General features: G+C 30.9%; 1 protein-coding gene across 4 annotated transcripts; it reads left to right on the top strand.

Annotated features, from left to right (window-relative positions):
• The first annotated feature begins 4,734 nt into the window (after positions 1-4,734).
• LOC105113598 (EVI5-like protein) lies at positions 4,735-12,505 on the top strand. Of its 4 annotated transcripts, none has more exons than XM_011009831.1 (9): positions 4,735-4,952; positions 5,800-6,010; positions 6,213-6,408; positions 9,543-9,713; positions 9,798-9,914; positions 11,033-11,230; positions 11,323-11,382; positions 11,466-11,564; positions 12,082-12,505. In XM_011009831.1, the coding sequence occupies exons 2-9, from the start codon at positions 5,889-5,891 to the stop codon at positions 12,181-12,183; spliced, it is 1,065 nt and encodes a 354-aa protein (XP_011008133.1). In that variant the 5' UTR covers positions 4,735-4,952; positions 5,800-5,888; the 3' UTR covers positions 12,184-12,505. The 4 variants fall into 4 exon arrangements, with proteins under 4 accessions (XP_011008133.1, XP_011008134.1, XP_011008135.1 ...); XM_011009832.1 differs by having other exon boundaries at positions 5,786-6,010; XM_011009833.1 differs by having other exon boundaries at positions 5,777-6,010.
• Positions 12,506-17,376: the final 4,871 nt, after the last annotated feature.

Below are 17,376 nucleotides of genomic sequence, written 5' to 3'. Positions count from 1 at the left end.
TTTATTTTTTTTTTTTGTAATATTTTTTTAAATTATCTTTATCGATTTTATTTTTTAATATTGAGCATCACATGGAAAAAACAGAGTAGTTTTTCTCACAAAATACTATAGATTGGTATTGTGTTTCCCCCACAAGGTTTTTTTTCAGTTTTTTTCAAAATTATCTTTGTTAATTTTATATTTTTAATATTAAACTGGTTGAGGTTTTAGTTTTGTAATTTTTTTAAAAGCATCATAGATTGATGCAGTGTTTCCCCGCATGATTTTTTTATGATTTTTTTTAAAATTATCTTTCAATTTTATTTTTTTAATATTAAATTGGTTAAAAATTTAGTTTCATAATTTTTGTCTTTAAAATATTATGGATTGTTGCAATATTTCTTCTCGTGGCTTTTTTTTGTTATGATTGTTTTTAAATTGTCTTTGTTGATTTTATTATGGAAAACACTATTGTTTTCCTCATAATACGCTATGGATTACTATAATGTTTTTCTACATGGTTTTTTATTGTATTTTTTTAAAATTATCTTTGTTAATTTTATTTTTTTAATATTATAATTATAAGTAAGGTTAAATCATGTGAGGAAAGCACTATAATTTTCCTCGCAAAATAATGGATAAAATTCCCTCAAATGCAAGTATGGATTTTCTAAATCTAAGCCATGAAAATAGGATAAAATTTGAATAATGTCTGGCTTAAAATTAAAATAAAATGCATCAGGAGGAATAGTAGTAGTAGTAGTAGTAGTAGTAGTAGTAGTAGTAGTAGTAGTAGTAGTAGTAGTAGTAGTAGTAGTAGTAGTAGTAGTAGTAGTAGTAGTAGTAGTAGTAGTAGTAGTAGTAGTAGTAGTAGTAGTAGTAGTAGTAGTAGTAGTAATAATAATAATAATAAAGAAAGAGAAGAAGAAGAAGATGATGATGATGAGAACTTAGAGATGAAATATTAATGTAAGGATTAAGCAATAATAATAACAAATGTCAAGGTTAGAGGTTCCACTAATGGTATATCAAACAAGTATAGTATAAACTCTTATTATTGAATTGGAAACCACACACAAAGGAGGTTCCAATCATATTATATATTGTTAACATGATTACATTAGTCATCTTATTCAATTAATGCTAATACTTGTAAATCTCGTCAAGCATTCATGATTATAACTTATGTTAACAACAAATCAAGTTCCTTTTATAGCTCAGGTGTCGGTTATACCATACATTATGGGCTATGAAAGTGTCAAGCATTTGTTGTACCAAGTGTTATACAACATAAATCAAGATTAGTCATTTAACAAGCAAAGTATTAAAGAGTGGACAAGATAACAAATACAAAACATGTTAGTATCAAACATTAAAGTCCATATTGAGTTTACATTATACTTATTCTTAAATTATTGTATTAACTTAGGATGAATATTATATATATAGAAATTTTTTATTAAGACATCTAATAATTGAAGAGCTCTCCTAGTAATGAAAAGATGTGTTTGAGATTAAACGGATATATTTTTTTTAATTTTAAATTAATCATTATTTTACAAATATTTAATAAAAAATATTGTGCTAATTAAAAATATTTTAGTAAAAGAAATGCATAAATAAAAAAGTATAATTTTTTAAATAGTATACATACATTTTTTAAGAAATTAAAGCGCAATTTTCCCTAAAAATATTTATTTTAATTATAAAAAATTAAATAAAAACAAATTTTCAAAACTACCCCACATAAGTAACTGCCATGAGTACTGGACAGGAAAGTTGATCGTACAGGTGACTGGGACACCTGTCGGCCTTACATGCTCCGGCTTTTCTCATCGGAAAGCTCTCCGTGTTTCAACTACTCGTCGGAACAATATCTTACTTCCATATGTTTGCTTGGTTATCGAAGCTGTGACACCGATCGCTTTGATTCCTTTTCCATCGAACCCTTCGGTTTGGTTTCCTCTTTTGACCCTTAATAGCTACTGAGCCTTTAAAAAAATTGGACGTGGGACAAATGAACCCCTCTCCTTTTCTATTATCATTCTTTCATTAAAATCAAACTTTAACCTCCGTAACACCAAATTTAATTATTGGTTGGCCGGTAAGCTTGTGCCCTATTCGGAGTTGATGGAGTACGAAAAGGATTTAATTTTAAACATTTGAGACCTAATTGATATAGTTTATAGGTTTGGCACTCAATACAGGTTTTAGGAATAAATTGAGGGTTTTTTTTTTAATAACTTATATATTGGTTTGCACTCTATAATGAGTTAATATTATTTTTTAAAATATAAAAATATTAAAAATATTTGATAACCATATCAAATCCGAACACCTTGAGTTTGGCAGCTTATTAGAGCTACGTTAATTAGGTTTGACATCCAATTAATTTGAATCTTGTTTGTTTGTCAAACTCAAGTAAATATAGGTACATCACAGCTTTTTAAATTTAAAAATAATAAAAATAATATGAGAGAATAAAAATACCCTCATATGCAAAACTTATTTTTTTGTATTTTTTAAGGCTAAATATGCATTTTAACTATTTAACAGTTTGTGGAAAAAAAAAACTCTGAAGAAATAGGTCTTAATTTTGTTACTCTTGAAGATAGAATAGTATTTTTAATATGTAAAATCGTGAAAAAACTACCATAGCACCATTTAAACATTTAATGACCAATGAACTTATAAAAAATACTAAAATATCCTCATAACTAAGGCTTTTATTTTTTTCAACTAAAGCATAAAATGATAAATTTAACTTTATATAAAAAGACAACATTAATCCTATCACAAGCTTTCAAAGCTTGAAAAATCCATTATACAAGTCTATAGTGGATTGTGTCTTGGTTCACGGTATAATTGCATAGAATTGTCAAACCTAAGCTGTTGGGGTAACCCTATGAAAATTTAAAACAAAATATTTAAGGTTTTAATATTTCACATGAAAAAATTAAAAAACAATTAGATTTGACTATTAAACTAGTATTACATTGTAAACCACTTGAGTTGAAAAGATATTATTTCACATTGAAAACATATTAAACTAGTATCTTGTGAACATTATTTCTATTAAGTTGAATAATTTAAACAAAAAAGGTTTTTTTATTACATATTAAAAAAATAAAAAAAAATTCTTGTGAACATAAAGTATATATATTAATGGGTTTCAAATTTTATATTGAAAAAATAAAACATTCTTTAGTATTTATATAATGAAATTTAATAGGCTAATAACCAACTAAAAAAGATAAAAAAAAAGAGAAGTTTCCGGCAAGAGAAAAAAACATATTTAATTAAAAAAAAGTCTCCATCAAGTTTTGTTGGGTCATTCGAGTTTCCGGGTTGAATGGTCTGGCCAGGTGTAATAACTATGTTTAAACAACAAATGAAGAGTTTAAAATAATTAATTATAACTCATTCCCTTCTTCTCTTGTTCAATAAAACAAGTTAATTAATCCTTAAAATTGTAAAATATAGATTTATGTTCACTTTTACATTAATTTTTTAATATTTTTTAATTTTATTTTTGATCTAGGTGCCTAGACTTGGAAACCACACCAGACTCTTTTTTTTTCTTCTTCTTCTTTTTCTTTTTTTTAAAAAAATGTAGAAATTAACTTATAATTGTTCTAAAAATATATTTATTTTGTATTTTTATCTTTGTCTTTTTAACCAAATATATTTTTATCTTTTCTATATTTTTTTCATTTCGGGACATTAACTACATGCATCTCTAAAATTCACTTTTTTTCATTAATCTCTAATTATAGTGAAGAAATAAGTTACATAATTGTGCAAATTAAGATAGTAAAAACGACAATAAATCTTTTACATATACAATATTTTCTTTTCCTACGACATAATATATCAATTCAAAAGTTCAAAAATTTTCTCTTGTGATTATATATTTCAAATTTTCATATATATATATATATATATATATATATAGAATAAACTCTTATTATAACAAATTTTGACAATTAAATTATGTAATAACATCTCAAATTTAAAAAAACATGAACCTTTTAAAAAATTATCCAACACTTGGATAAAAACATAAAATTAATATTTTCCTTCACAATGCATATACGAAGAAGAGAAGTTTATTTTTGAAGACTTGAAATAAATCACTTAGAACTCAATATTTTTTTTAATTTCCTATACAAATGTAATAAATTTATAAAATAAGTTACATAAACAAAAAAAAGTTTACAGTTAAGTTTTACTATATATAAATAAAAAAATTTATTTAAATGAAATAATATTTGTTTTTATAATTCAATCATATTGTTAAAAGATTTAAAATCTTTTAATTCAAATAATTTGGGTTTAATATGCATTTGAGATTGATACCTATAACAGACTCAAATAACTTAAATCTAATAATTATATTAAATTCAAGATCTTTGAATATAATAAACATGTTTATTTTAATAAATAATTAATAAAAAAAATAATTGTATATTTTACTTGTTGGTGTAAAAACAAATATAAATAATTTATTAAAAGTGAGAATCTAATTATTATCTATTTATATTACATAGAAAAAAAATAATTATGTATCATGCATCGGTGAGATAATATATGATCAGATTTGACCATTGTGATATACATTTATCTTTTTTTTAAATGACAGCACCACCTATTTGCTGAGAAAAAAAAATCATCTTATTAAAAATAAAAAATAAAATTATTATTACAATTCATAATAAAATATCTTTTGATTTTTTCTTTTTATTATTTAGCTTTTGTTATAATAATGATAATTTAGTCTGCCATCTTCGGTTCCATTGTTGATGGAATTTCTATAGAAACAACACGCGGATTTAAGCCTCATTGACTTCCAAAACCTACCATTCCTATCAAGGATACAGCTTTTCCCTCTCTCAATTATACAGATTATATATAGATTGACTAGAAGAAGAAACGTTAATCTTTACCAGGCTCGAAAATCCTTAAAAACCCAGGTTTGTTTTCTTTGTGCTTTCTAAATGTAGTGATAAACTCACGTTTTTGAGATTAATCCATTTGATATCTATGGAAGAGGTTTCCGGGTTTTAATTTTCAGCCTTGTTGATTCATGTTTCATGATCAGTGCTTTCTTTTTCTTGTTTGCGTGTTCTTTTTTAGAAATGTTCACTGTTACGGGGATTTGGGATCCTATGGCTCATTTTGTTTGGTTGGTAGAAAATTGTGTTTGAATTCATGTAGGCTCAGAGAAAGTTCCATTGTTTGTTGTTTAGCAGATATTATTTTACTATGGTATGGTGTCTGGTACCATGAGCTGGACATGTTCATTAGTAGCATTGATAAGCTTCTCGTTATTTGTTTTTTTGCATTTGACTTACCTGGTTGTCCATACTTGTAGCTGTTATCTATTGTGCTTCTCTCAAGGTGGTTTGCTTTGCTTTGGTTTATGATTGTTATTGTTATTGTTATTGTTGTTATCAGTTCTAAACAGCTACGCTGCTGCTGTCTTTCTATTTATTGAAATATATAAGTTCCCGTCATTGTGCTTGGATGCTTGCTACTTGTTAGGCATCTTCATTAGTTACGAAACATTCTTGTATGCATTTATACTTGATATATAACTCTTATAATTGCTATTCTTGTTTTGGTTTTTAACTACCAGAATGGTTGCTAACATGCTTTCCATGGTTTGGCTGATTTTGATACTCGTTTTATTTTCACAACACTCTAGTTACTAGTGAGATTTGAGTCTTTTTATTTTAATTTGTGTTTACGTGTTCAATGTGTAATAACTCATAGTATTAGTTGTATGATTTTTCAGCTGTTTCAGTTTTCGTTGTGCAGGTGATCTGAGATTGGTTAGTGGATTGCCATGTCATTGAGACTTAGGTGTTCCGCCTTGTAGCATACTAAAGTTTCTTTGAAATAGTAGCATGGAGAAGAAAATAATAGATGACTATGAACCAGGGCCACTTCCTTCACCGAGAAAGATGGATAGATTTGGTTTTCTAAAGCAAGAGATTAATAATCCTCCTGATGGTTTAGCCAAGGGAAGGTAAACTTATGAGTTTGACAGGTTGCTTTTTCTTCAATGAATCACTTCCAATATTCCAAATGAGTTAATGCCAAAGGCTTATTGATGGATCTTCCTTGCATACTCCAAATGAGTTAATGCCAAAGGCTTACTGATGGATCTTCCTTGCATACTATTAGATAGTAATGTTGATTATTGATTGTGGACATAATTTTTTTTTCAGGGAGGAAAGAAGGGTAAGAAAATGGAGGAAGATGATTGGGGTTGGAGGAAGTGATTGGAAGCATTATGTTCGAAGAAAACCTCATGTTGTTAAGAGGCGCATAAGGAAAGGAATCCCTGACTGTTTAAGGGGTCTTGTTTGGCAGTTGATTTCTGGAAGTCGAGACCTTTTACTGATGAACCCTGGGGTTTATGAGGTACTCCTTCACTTGTCTTGACTGAGATAAATAACCTGAAATCTTTTTTCTTACAATTCTACTAATGAGATATTATTTGTAACATATAATGGGTTTTGCTTGAATTACCCTTGAGCTTGCAAAATTATTCATGTTTATTTCTTCAGATATTACTGGACTCCCTCACTTCTTCCTTTTCTTGAACATTTTGCACATGGACATGTTCACTGCAACACATGGTGTAAAAGGCACAAGACTTAAAGCTATCAGATAACAAAATTTAAAACCATATGATTAAAATTTAAATCAAAGTCCATGTTGATGGATGAAATCATGCATTGGTTTTCTTAGTATTTTGAACTATTATTCAATAAATTTGATTCAGAGGATTAAAATCAACTTCGGCCCTTTCTGAGTGGATGGTATATCAGGTATGCTAAAAAAAGCCTTTAGTGGTGGCAGTGCTTAAAATTCCAGGGCTTAGTTTGTGATGGTCTGATATACACTTCTGATGATTTGGATGTGTGAATTTCTGAATTGTGCTTGGGTGCCAGAAAGACCTTAAAATTCTTTTTGATGAATGAATGGATTCAATTGTTCAAAAACCAACCAAAAACAGGAAATGTTTCTGTTCGTAAGAATTATTTACACCAAAAACTATGAAAGACAATTAATCTTTACAAAATTGCAGAAACAAAATTTTGAAAAGTTTGGATTACTAATTGCTTCCTGCAAAATCTTAGTATCCTGAGGCCTTAGATGGAATGTTTGAACAATGTTCTTGATTCTGCTTTCTACATCTGCTGGTACAGAATTATGAAACCTTGGGTTTCTTTCCTTCCAAATACAATAGATAAAGGAGCATCAAGGAAGCCTTATAACAATAGATTGAAAGGACTTTCTGTGCAAAAAGACTTTTCCCCACCAGAACTCAGAGTTCTAATCAGAAACCTCCCTATTATTCCCACAAATTTGGAGGATTTTCTTCCAGACTCTTTTAGAGAACACATAAATGAAGAAGAGGTGATTACTGTGTTCATCATCAGCACTGCATTACACACAAACTGGATCCATGAACCTGCCCATTTTGATCTGCCTCTTCTTTGTAGTTAATCTGTCCAGAATTGTTAGCCAGCAAATAAAGCTGTGCATTAGAATATGGAGAGGGCCCCCAATCGACTTAAACCAGTCCACTCTGCTTCCTTTTTTTTCCCAATCACATACCAAGCACTCTTAGCAGTGAATTGCCCAATAGTAGGGAATTTCCATGTAACACTATCCCTTTGCAAAGGAGAAGGAAGAGAGAGCTACAAATAGCATGTTGAATAGCTTCCTTGGCATCGAGCCAGCAGTAGGCAATTTCCATTCATCACTCGGGAAAGCTTTTCTGCAGAAGGCAATCCAGATTCAAAAATGATCCTCTGACCATATTTTTTGAAAAAGGGTCCTCAAGCATGCCAAGAGTCCCACCTGAGATGGATATTATCTTCATTGCCTACTGAATGCTCTACATGGTCCTAAATTAAAATTTTGAACCCAATTTTCTTAAAGTTCAAGAACAGTCATTAGGGACATTTAAGCACCACAGGCTTTTGCCCATATGAAAGACCTTAAAATTGCCTATATTTGCCATTTACATGATATTTATATCTCTATTTTCTCCTTCCCTGAGGCATCTATGTAGTGTATCTCGGAAGTGATTGTCTGGGAAAACTTGTTTGGCAATTTTGTCTTTTTCCATAATTGTTAATTTTGAAGTTTTAAGTAATAAAATGAAAAATAAAGTTTACATTGGACATGTACTAGGTTGCATGTTTAGTTAGTATAGTAATTCTCACATACATTTGTAAAGACATTTAACATTCAAATAGTATTCTCTTAAAGTGATGTACGACAGCCTTGTCATTTAGATTTCAGGGGAAAATTGCAATTTGTTCTGGAGTTGAAACTGAAAGCAAAAGGGGATGACATGGGAGCTGTGGGAACAGTAACTATGAACATTATCTAGGGAGCTGCTTTGTTATATATATGTATGAAACCTTAGACTATGACTATGGTCCTACAACTCTCACATAGAAGTCAAAGTAAGACTTTTCATATTCTTCTTCTAAGATTTGGAGAAGGGATATTACTTTTCTGTAGCCCGTACTGGCATCCAATCATTCGTCCTCTTGGAATTTTTTTATTTTTGGGTTGGGGGGGGTTTGTGTTTGAGGTAGTATTTATTGCAAGTCTGGGACTGACCTGTTTTTTTTCCAGGAATCTTAATAACAGGTAGACAGATGATTTTCTTTCCTTTATTCTTTTTCAGGAATCTTAGTAACAGCTAGAAAAAGGATTTTCTTTCTTTTATTCCTGTTTTTGGCAATTTTAGTTTTCCCTCATGGTGGATAAGAGAGTTTCAAAAAAAAAATTTTGCTAATCCTTGCAAATAGCCCTTGTCTGTCTGAACCCACATCAAACCAAATTTGGAAGGATAAATTGCTTTGTTAGATAAAACTTGTGTTTAGTGAGATAAAACTTCTGTTTAGGACAGTCCTTAGTTGGGTAGACACTAATGACTTTTTGTAGGTAACATACCAAATAAGGCACTCTCTCCTGGTGTGTTTTTGATGTGCTTTCATATGAGAAAAATACAAGAGTAATCTGTTATCATAATTCACTTGCAAAGAGATTCTACTAGAAGCATTGACCTGGGATTTATTCTTAGAGAATGCAAATTCTGTTCTTTTTAGTTATGTTGTCCTTAAGCTTCACTTGCTTAATAGAATACGTGAGTTCTTATGACACTGCATCCTGCTTTAGATTTTACAATAATTGATTACTTATGCAATCTTTGGCCTCCCATGCACTTAAAAGCCCAGCATGTGCTTTTGTACTTTATTGAGTTGTTTGGTTTGTTTAATTCTGCAGTGATCCTTTCTAGATTCGATTCTCAAGTTGTTGAAGTGGGTCAGTAAATTATCTGTTTTGAAGACATGTGGCTGGGAATTATCTGTTAAGAGATTAAATAAATGAACAGTTGGTTTCTTATCATTATTTGAGCTTTTCATTTTAATGTTTCATTTCATGCTCTCTTGCCTCTGTGCTTTCAGGGGCACACTGCTACACAGATTAGTTTGTGTCGTATTGTTGAAACTGTATGTTTATTGCAGCAACTAGTTATATACGAGACATCAGCATCAGAGCTGGATATAATTCGTGATATTTCTCGGACCTTCCCTTCACATGTTTTCTTCCAGCAGAGACATGGTCCAGGTCAAAGGTCTCTCTACAATGTCTTGAAGGCTTACTCTGTGTATGATAGAGATGTTGGATATGTTCAGGTCTGAGACTTGTGTATCCTTTGGCTCTTAAATTTACTTAATATACTGAATGAAGAATGAAACTGCAATTGTTAAAAAATGCAGGGTATGGGGTTTTTAGCTGGTTTGCTACTCCTTTATATGAGTGAAGAGGATGCATTTTGGTTGTTGGTTGCATTGCTGAAAGGAGCAGTCCATGCTCCAATGGAAGGATTGTATCAGGTAATTCATTTATACGAAGAGTTTCATGTTAACATTTGTATAATTGTAGTTAGCTTAGAGTATTGGCTGTAAGATTTTATATCCCTGCAATCAAAGATATGGATCACTATTAAGTCAGCGCACTTGACGCAATGGAATTTGCATTTGTACATCTCAACAAGCTTTCATGTGGGACTTGTTGAGGTGACTTGGTGTTTTTGGCAGAGTGCCAAAAGGAAGTGTAATTATCCATTCACTTCCTTGACAATGCATATACCATACAATGGTGTTTATCACTTACGACTTTTCACTTAATAGCAGCTCGTAGATCACATCCTTTTTTAGCACCAAAAAAAGAAAAAAGAAGGAAAAAGAATTGTGACCTCTGCTTTTGATGTCAGGCTAGAATCCCCCCCCCCCTCACAGGCACTTGCACTTTGGGATGTCTTGCTGCTGCTTGATATTTTGTTAACCAAAATTAACATTGCGAGCTGCACACTATTCTACATCACAATTTCAAATACCTGTAACCTAGAGGGGGTGGCTTACTGATTCCTCAAACTCAGGAAAAGGCTCACCACAATGGAGTCTTAACTTTGACCTCATACTCCTTGTTATGTGGAAAAAAAAAAAAAGATATCACAGGTTTACTGTAGTTACCAACATTATGAATCCACTTGTTCTAATGGCATCTATCATGGTTAATCAAACTTTTATTATTATTATTATTATTTCATGTGGTACCAAAAGGAGGGCTAATCCTTTTCTATCTAGTTATGGTGGCATCCTTTGCAGATTTTTGTGGTTGCTTCGAGTAGATTGTTCATTGAAAATTCGAGTTTTTTTTAACCACAGTAGGTTCACCACATGCTTCATATAAATGATCTGCCTCGTACTTAGAGATAGAGAGAGACGAACTTAATGGTCATCAAACTGCCAAGCTTTATTACCATGTGAAACCACCCCATCAACCGTTATTTTCCCTCTTCTTGGTAAAATTTGAGCATGTGAACCAACTGTAACCTGCCTTTCACTGATTTGAACTGGAGTCCGAGGGAACTGCATTCCATCTACTATCCTTGGGCTTTTAAAATTACACTTTCATCCCGTGAGAACTTGTATTTTATACTTGTGTGCAGGTGGGTCTGCCTCTTGTTCAACAATATTTGTGTCTGTTTGACCGCTTGATGAAGGAGCATATGCCAAAACTAGGAGAGCATTTTACCCAAGAAATGATAAATCCTAGCATGTATGCAAGCCAGTGGTTTATAACTGTTTTCTCGTACTCTTTTCCATTCCACTTGGCTCTTCGAATTTGGGATGTATTCCTGTATGAGGTCAGTTATTAATATTTTTATTTTGTTTTCCTTGGAAGGATCATTTCATGTGGTCTGGATGTTATATGTCTCTGTGATATCTTCTTTGCCAGGGTGTTAAAATTGTTTTCAAAGTGGGTCTGGCTCTGTTAAAATATCGCCATGATGACTTGGTGAGTATTTCAAGATCTTTTCTCTACTCTGAAAGAAATAGCCGCACAACTTATCTTATAATTGGTTTTCTTTTTTTTATCAGGTCAAATTGCCCTTTGAAAAACTTATACATGCTTTGCGTAATTTCCCTGAGGATGCAATGGATCCAGATACATTATTACCTATGGCATACTCCATCAAGGTTCTCTCTCTCTTTGTATGGGTAGCGTGTGTGTGTGTGTGTTGCGCAAAATATTGAGTTTTATTTGAACTTTACGTTCAAACATCTCATCACACTAACTAAACTAGTGTTATTTCCATTTGACGATCTTTGGATTTCATTCTTTCAAGTCACTAAACAGATAGTATTGTATGGTAATATTTAATAAAAGTTTGCTGTCTCAGTAGCATTCCCTCTCTTTAAGCTGCCAAATAATTACTAATATCATCAAATCTGTTTTAGTGGATATGAAACTACTTTTTCTGTGTATCTTATGTTATGTACTCTTGATGAGAATACTTGAAGGTATGAAATATAACCCCAAGAATGAGTTTTTGGAACATGAAATTTAGGGGGAGCCATATGCATTATGTCCAGGCGATTGGACACCCACTCCTAGCACTTTAATCTGTATAAACTTTCCCGCACATGATCTGGCTTAGTTTTTGAAGCCAAATTTTATTCATTATTCATGAAGAAGGTGTGGATTCTTTATCAGGTGTCCAGGCGATTGGAAGAACTGAAACAGGAGTATAACAAGAAGGATGGAAAGCCAAGCCTATCTACAGAAATTAAGGGGGATCAAAAGCAGGCGCAATGAAGGTTTCTCTCTTCTTTCGTGGGAGAAAAACCTTTAGTTATTCATACGTTTTGATTCTTTTATTCTTTTGTCTTGAACCATCTTATAGTTTGAAAAGATGCATATCAAGTGTTGACTTCTGTCTTGGATTGATTGTTCATAGCTGCTTGGTGAAGTTGAAACGTCCATGGAACATTAGGGTGACGCAAGTGGTCACCTCTAGTCATCTCCTACTAGGACGGGATTCTCTTTTTAATTGTAATCTATTAACCATGATAGTGATAAAGATGATGACTAGATTTGTGCCTTTTTAGCAATGATTACGATATAATTTCTGTATAATAATCCAATAATTAATTCTGGTGCCTGTCTAATACCCTGGATATGGCTTCTACCTTGTTAACCCCAGATAATTTGTTCACTAGACTTCCAACGGTGTTTGGGAGTGTTTATATAGGTGTTTTTTTAAAGTGTTTTTGGCTTGAAAAGTATTAAATTAATATTTTTTTATAATTTTAATATATTAATACAAAAAATATTTCAACATATTTTTAAATAAAAAATATTATAAAAATCACACTTAACTGAATTAATTGACCTGGATAGTTTTCCAAATCTCTTTGATGATCTTGGTTAGAAAGCTTCTTTTTTTAAAAAAAAAAAGGGGTTTGGTTTGGTTTGGTTTTTTTTTTTAATTAAAATAAAAAAAATAAATTAAAATGGAATCAATTTGGAAAAAAAAATTAAAAAATAAAGAATTAAAATAAATCAAAGTTCTATTAAATCAAAGTTGGTAAAAGGTAGCTCATCTAAACGGCTTGTAAACTAGAATAGACTTTTTGGAGATAAGCCCGCCCACTCCGCCGGCTCTCTGTAGCGCTAGTGATCCATGGCTCGTAGGCCCCATCCTAAGGGTATTTCTTCTCCGTGCTAGGTTTTAAAGAAAAGGGGCAAATTGCCAGAGCTCCAACAGTGAAAGGGCCTCGTTAATAAATATCTAAACTGTCCTTCTTTAAAAGTATTTTTTTAATTTTAAAATTTATTAAAATAATTTTTTTATTATTTTTTATATTAATACATTAAAAAAATTCATTTAATATAATTTTTTCAAATCAAATACACTCAAACACATTTTCAACCGCAATGAGATCCGTTTGGATCCGGATTTGGCTGGTAGTGGTGCTGCTGCGTGACATAGTCAGGGCAACAAACATGATTCATGTTATGTGCCAGAATCAAGGGTTTGTTTGTTACTCATCACTGTGTAAACGTGCACTCGCAGAACTGTTCTTAAACATCCATGGAAACCTCTAAAATCTTCTCAAATTGTTCTCGAATATGGAAGGGTTCTCAGCTTCTAAGATGCTAGTGCGAGAGAGTTTTGTCTTCCCTTTTCCCATGGGTCAGAATTGCGTATTTGAAAGCCTTTTTACGTGTTTCAAAGTATAATTATGATTATTTTTTATTTAAAAATATATAAAAATATTTTTTTAATCTTTTAAAAATTATTTTTAATATTCACCTATTAAATTTTTTTAAAAGAAACACAAAAACAGTACTAAAAGAGTTGAATGTATCTGTCGTCTGCACCTGACCTGCAGAAATACATTGTTGCATTCATGGGAGCCCAGTGATCAAGAATCACTCTATAGGTAAGTTCAATGCATTTGCTGCCTTTAGTGCCTAGTACTGTTGAACTCCCACCTACCATTCAAGAGCATAGGGCTCTGAGCTCCAAACGAAGCCCTGAGCTCCAACGAAGCCACACTGTCTTCACAGAATATGGTCCTAACAAGTGTACATCCATGCAATTCGGCAGAAATGTTGGTGTACCCTCCATTTTCGAACGTCATACGGACCCCATGGTGCTGCCAGCCATATCCACTCTACGGCTGACAAAAGTATTTGCTAGAGGCACAAGTTAATTCAAAGATTAAAAACAAATTATATACATTGTGTATATAAGAAACTAAATCATATAAAGATTTTGATATTGATGTAGAAAAGTTGGTTTGAGAATATCATAACTATGAATTACAATTATAAATATAATATAAAAATTAAAAAAACTACTTGAGCTTTTAAAAACAAGGTATTCAATTTTATACTTATTTTTGTATCCTTGAAAAAATTATTATTAATGGATGCTTTTTTTAATTTTGTTAAAAGGAATTTAAGCCTCCTAATTTATTTTGTTTTGTGTTTTATTGGTTTTCTTGGTGTCAAGAAAAAAAAACAATACTATATTAAATTAATACTTGAATTTTCATAGTAAAATTTAGTTTTATCGATTTATAAAAGCTTAAGCACCAGGGATAGTATTTTACACTAAAACAAAATGTTAATCCTATTTTTTTACTATTCATTAGGCATGGAAAAATATAGTTTAGTCTATGAAGTTTTAAAATTTTGGTTTATATTTTTAAGGATTTGACATTTCAATCTTGTACTTCATTTATTTTATGTGGTAGAGAGATAATTATATATATACATATAAAGAGAATATAAAAGGTTTGGTTAATCACATTTTAGCCATCAAGAAACTCGATCATGATGTCAAGGTCGTCTTGGAAAGAAGAGTTCAATGGCGGTGATACTTCACCTTAAACATGTTGTAAAAAGTAAATCATGACCTTAGGAGTTTTTTTTTTATTTGGTTAGATTTTAGTTTTTAGAGTTTTTGTGGGATTTTTAATATTTCAAGGGTTTCAAATGAGTTTGTTGAGATACTAGAACTATTTTTAGGTGTTTTTACGTGAAAACAAATTGAAAATTAGGGTTTTCAAATCCAAAAACTCACACCTCTACTTTTTTAGTTATTGATAAGAGTGTTCATTTTCAATTCGGTTTGGTTTTTATTAATAAAAATAACCCAACCAAAATTTAAAAAAAAAAACTCGAAAAAATCAAAATCAAGATAAGCAACGCAATATCATTAAAATATATACTTATTCACAACACCATCTCTATTGTTGCCTTGCATCTGAAAAAACAATCAAGATATTTACAAGAAATTAACCATTTGAATAGGCTTTTAGTATAATTCACTGCAGCTTTTGCAGATACACCTGCGGCCTTTGTAGTTGAGGCTGATAAAGCTTTATATACTTGTTGCTCGATAGTTGTCTTCTTGGTAATGATGACAACCTCGGCCATGACTTGCACAAGCAGTGGTTTTCTTTTTCTATGCCCACATACAAGGCAATGAGGTGGTAGCTACACCCACCCTAGGAATATTTATTGAATTAGAGCATAAACAAAAAAGATAATCTTGCTGCTTATGAAGTATTATCGATAAATAGAAAAAAAACAACCGATAAACCCCATCCATAATTACAAAATAATTGAGAAAGAATCTTATTGTAAAGAATTGAAAAGGATTGCTTAGAACCTAGATGGATTACTACTAAGTGTTGTTGAGATGCTAGAACTGAAGACTAGAGATACAAATTGAAGAATAAAGACCGGAAGGAGGCATCTGTGTGTCTTTAAAGCGGGGTTGCTAGGGTTATTGGGTTTAGGTTAGAATATAAAGCATTTTCTTTTCAGTTGTAATACCTTTTCTTTTAACATGAACTGATTCGGTTTGGTTTGGATTTATCGATTTCAATAATAAAAAATTGAAACTGAACTGAACCGAAAGTTTTTCAAAAATTCTAATCGGGTTTTTCTTGGTTTGTTTTTTTCAGTTATTTTTTTTTTAGTTTTCTCAGTTTAATTGGTTTATCGGTTTTTTTACTCACTCTTAGTCATTAAAGGTGGTTAGAAAATTAACTACAGGATGATGAGTCATCTGCTTAAGTTGGCGATATGTCTTCCTCTATTAAATCAAAAACACATCATTCACCTATCTAAAAAATAATCAATCAAGTGCACCTAGCATTTTTCTTAGGTACCTAATGCAAGAACAAGCACAAAAAAAAAAAAAACAATAACAAGAGAAAATAGATTAATAGACGAAATAAATTAGAACACAAAAATCCTAAAATATTTTTCTAAACTAAATAGAAAATAATAATAACTAAGAAAAATGATTTTTCCCCAAGTATCCTCTTGTATTTATCTTTCTAGGTTGTAAAGAATTCATCCTCAAGTTTAGATTATCACATTGTTGTTGTTATCGACCACTTAAAACAGTGTTGGTGTTGTTGCACTCCTTTAACTTGTTCTACATTAATATCATATTGTCATGGTATGTCTAATTGTAGATGACATGCATTTATAAACATCACATCACAATAAAGATTTTGAAAATATTTTTTGCCTATGAAAACAAAACAAGATATTAATCATTCACAATTGCTTTAATGTATATTATTATTATATTGTCATGATATGTCTAATAATAGATGACATGCATTTATAGACATCACATCACAACAAAGATTTTCAAAATATCTTTTGCCTATGAAAAACAAAGTAAGACATTAATCATCCACAATTACCTTAATGTTTTTATTTAGACACTGATTCTTGGCTTCCTTTACCTCTCCCATAATCTCTTTCATTTTTTCAACCAGGTAGAAGTCTACCCTTTAATATAAACAAAATTAGTCTTAAATTATCTATTATGGAACCTCCTTATATTAACAAATCCATTCAACTAATTGATGAACTTATTTGTCTGTTAAGTTTCTAAGAAAAATCAAGAAATTTAATTTGAATACTAATGTTATTTTTAGTTAAGAGGTTGCCTCTTCTACATTTGCCTTTGAAATGTGTTTTTTGTACTAGCTAGAAACTCTTAGTTAGTCTTTTTTTTCCTCCAATTTGGGGTTTTTCTGCTAGCCACAAGGTAAGCTCTGTAATTTGCCTCTACATATCATTTACATGAGCTCTTGGATGTTTTTTCAGAGAGAGGAACTTCTTCATCCTCTTCTATTTGAACACACTACACTTCATGACCACTTCCTACTATGGTTGTTTTGTAGCACACAATAAAAAAAAAACTTTGGATTATAAAACACATCAAATAAGAACCTAAGATCATTGGGTTCGAATATCAACTAACATAGATAAAAGCACAAGCAATATGATAATAGCAAAAAAAAAAAACATATTAATGACCAAAATATGGTAGAACACAAGAATCTTAATTTATAGTTTTATTATTGAAGAAAAAACTCTATCATGATATGCCTCTTTAAAAGGCTTGCAACTTCCAAAAACTAATATAAACAAATTAGAAAATCTGAAAATAAAAGGAAAATAATA

Source organism: Populus euphratica, unplaced genomic scaffold, assembly GCF_000495115.2.
Source record: "Populus euphratica unplaced genomic scaffold, PopEup_1.0 scaffold436.1, whole genome shotgun sequence".
In the NCBI taxonomy this organism is placed as follows: Eukaryota; Viridiplantae; Streptophyta; class Magnoliopsida; order Malpighiales; family Salicaceae; genus Populus; species Populus euphratica.
This window is presented reverse-complemented; position numbering and strand designations above follow the sequence as displayed.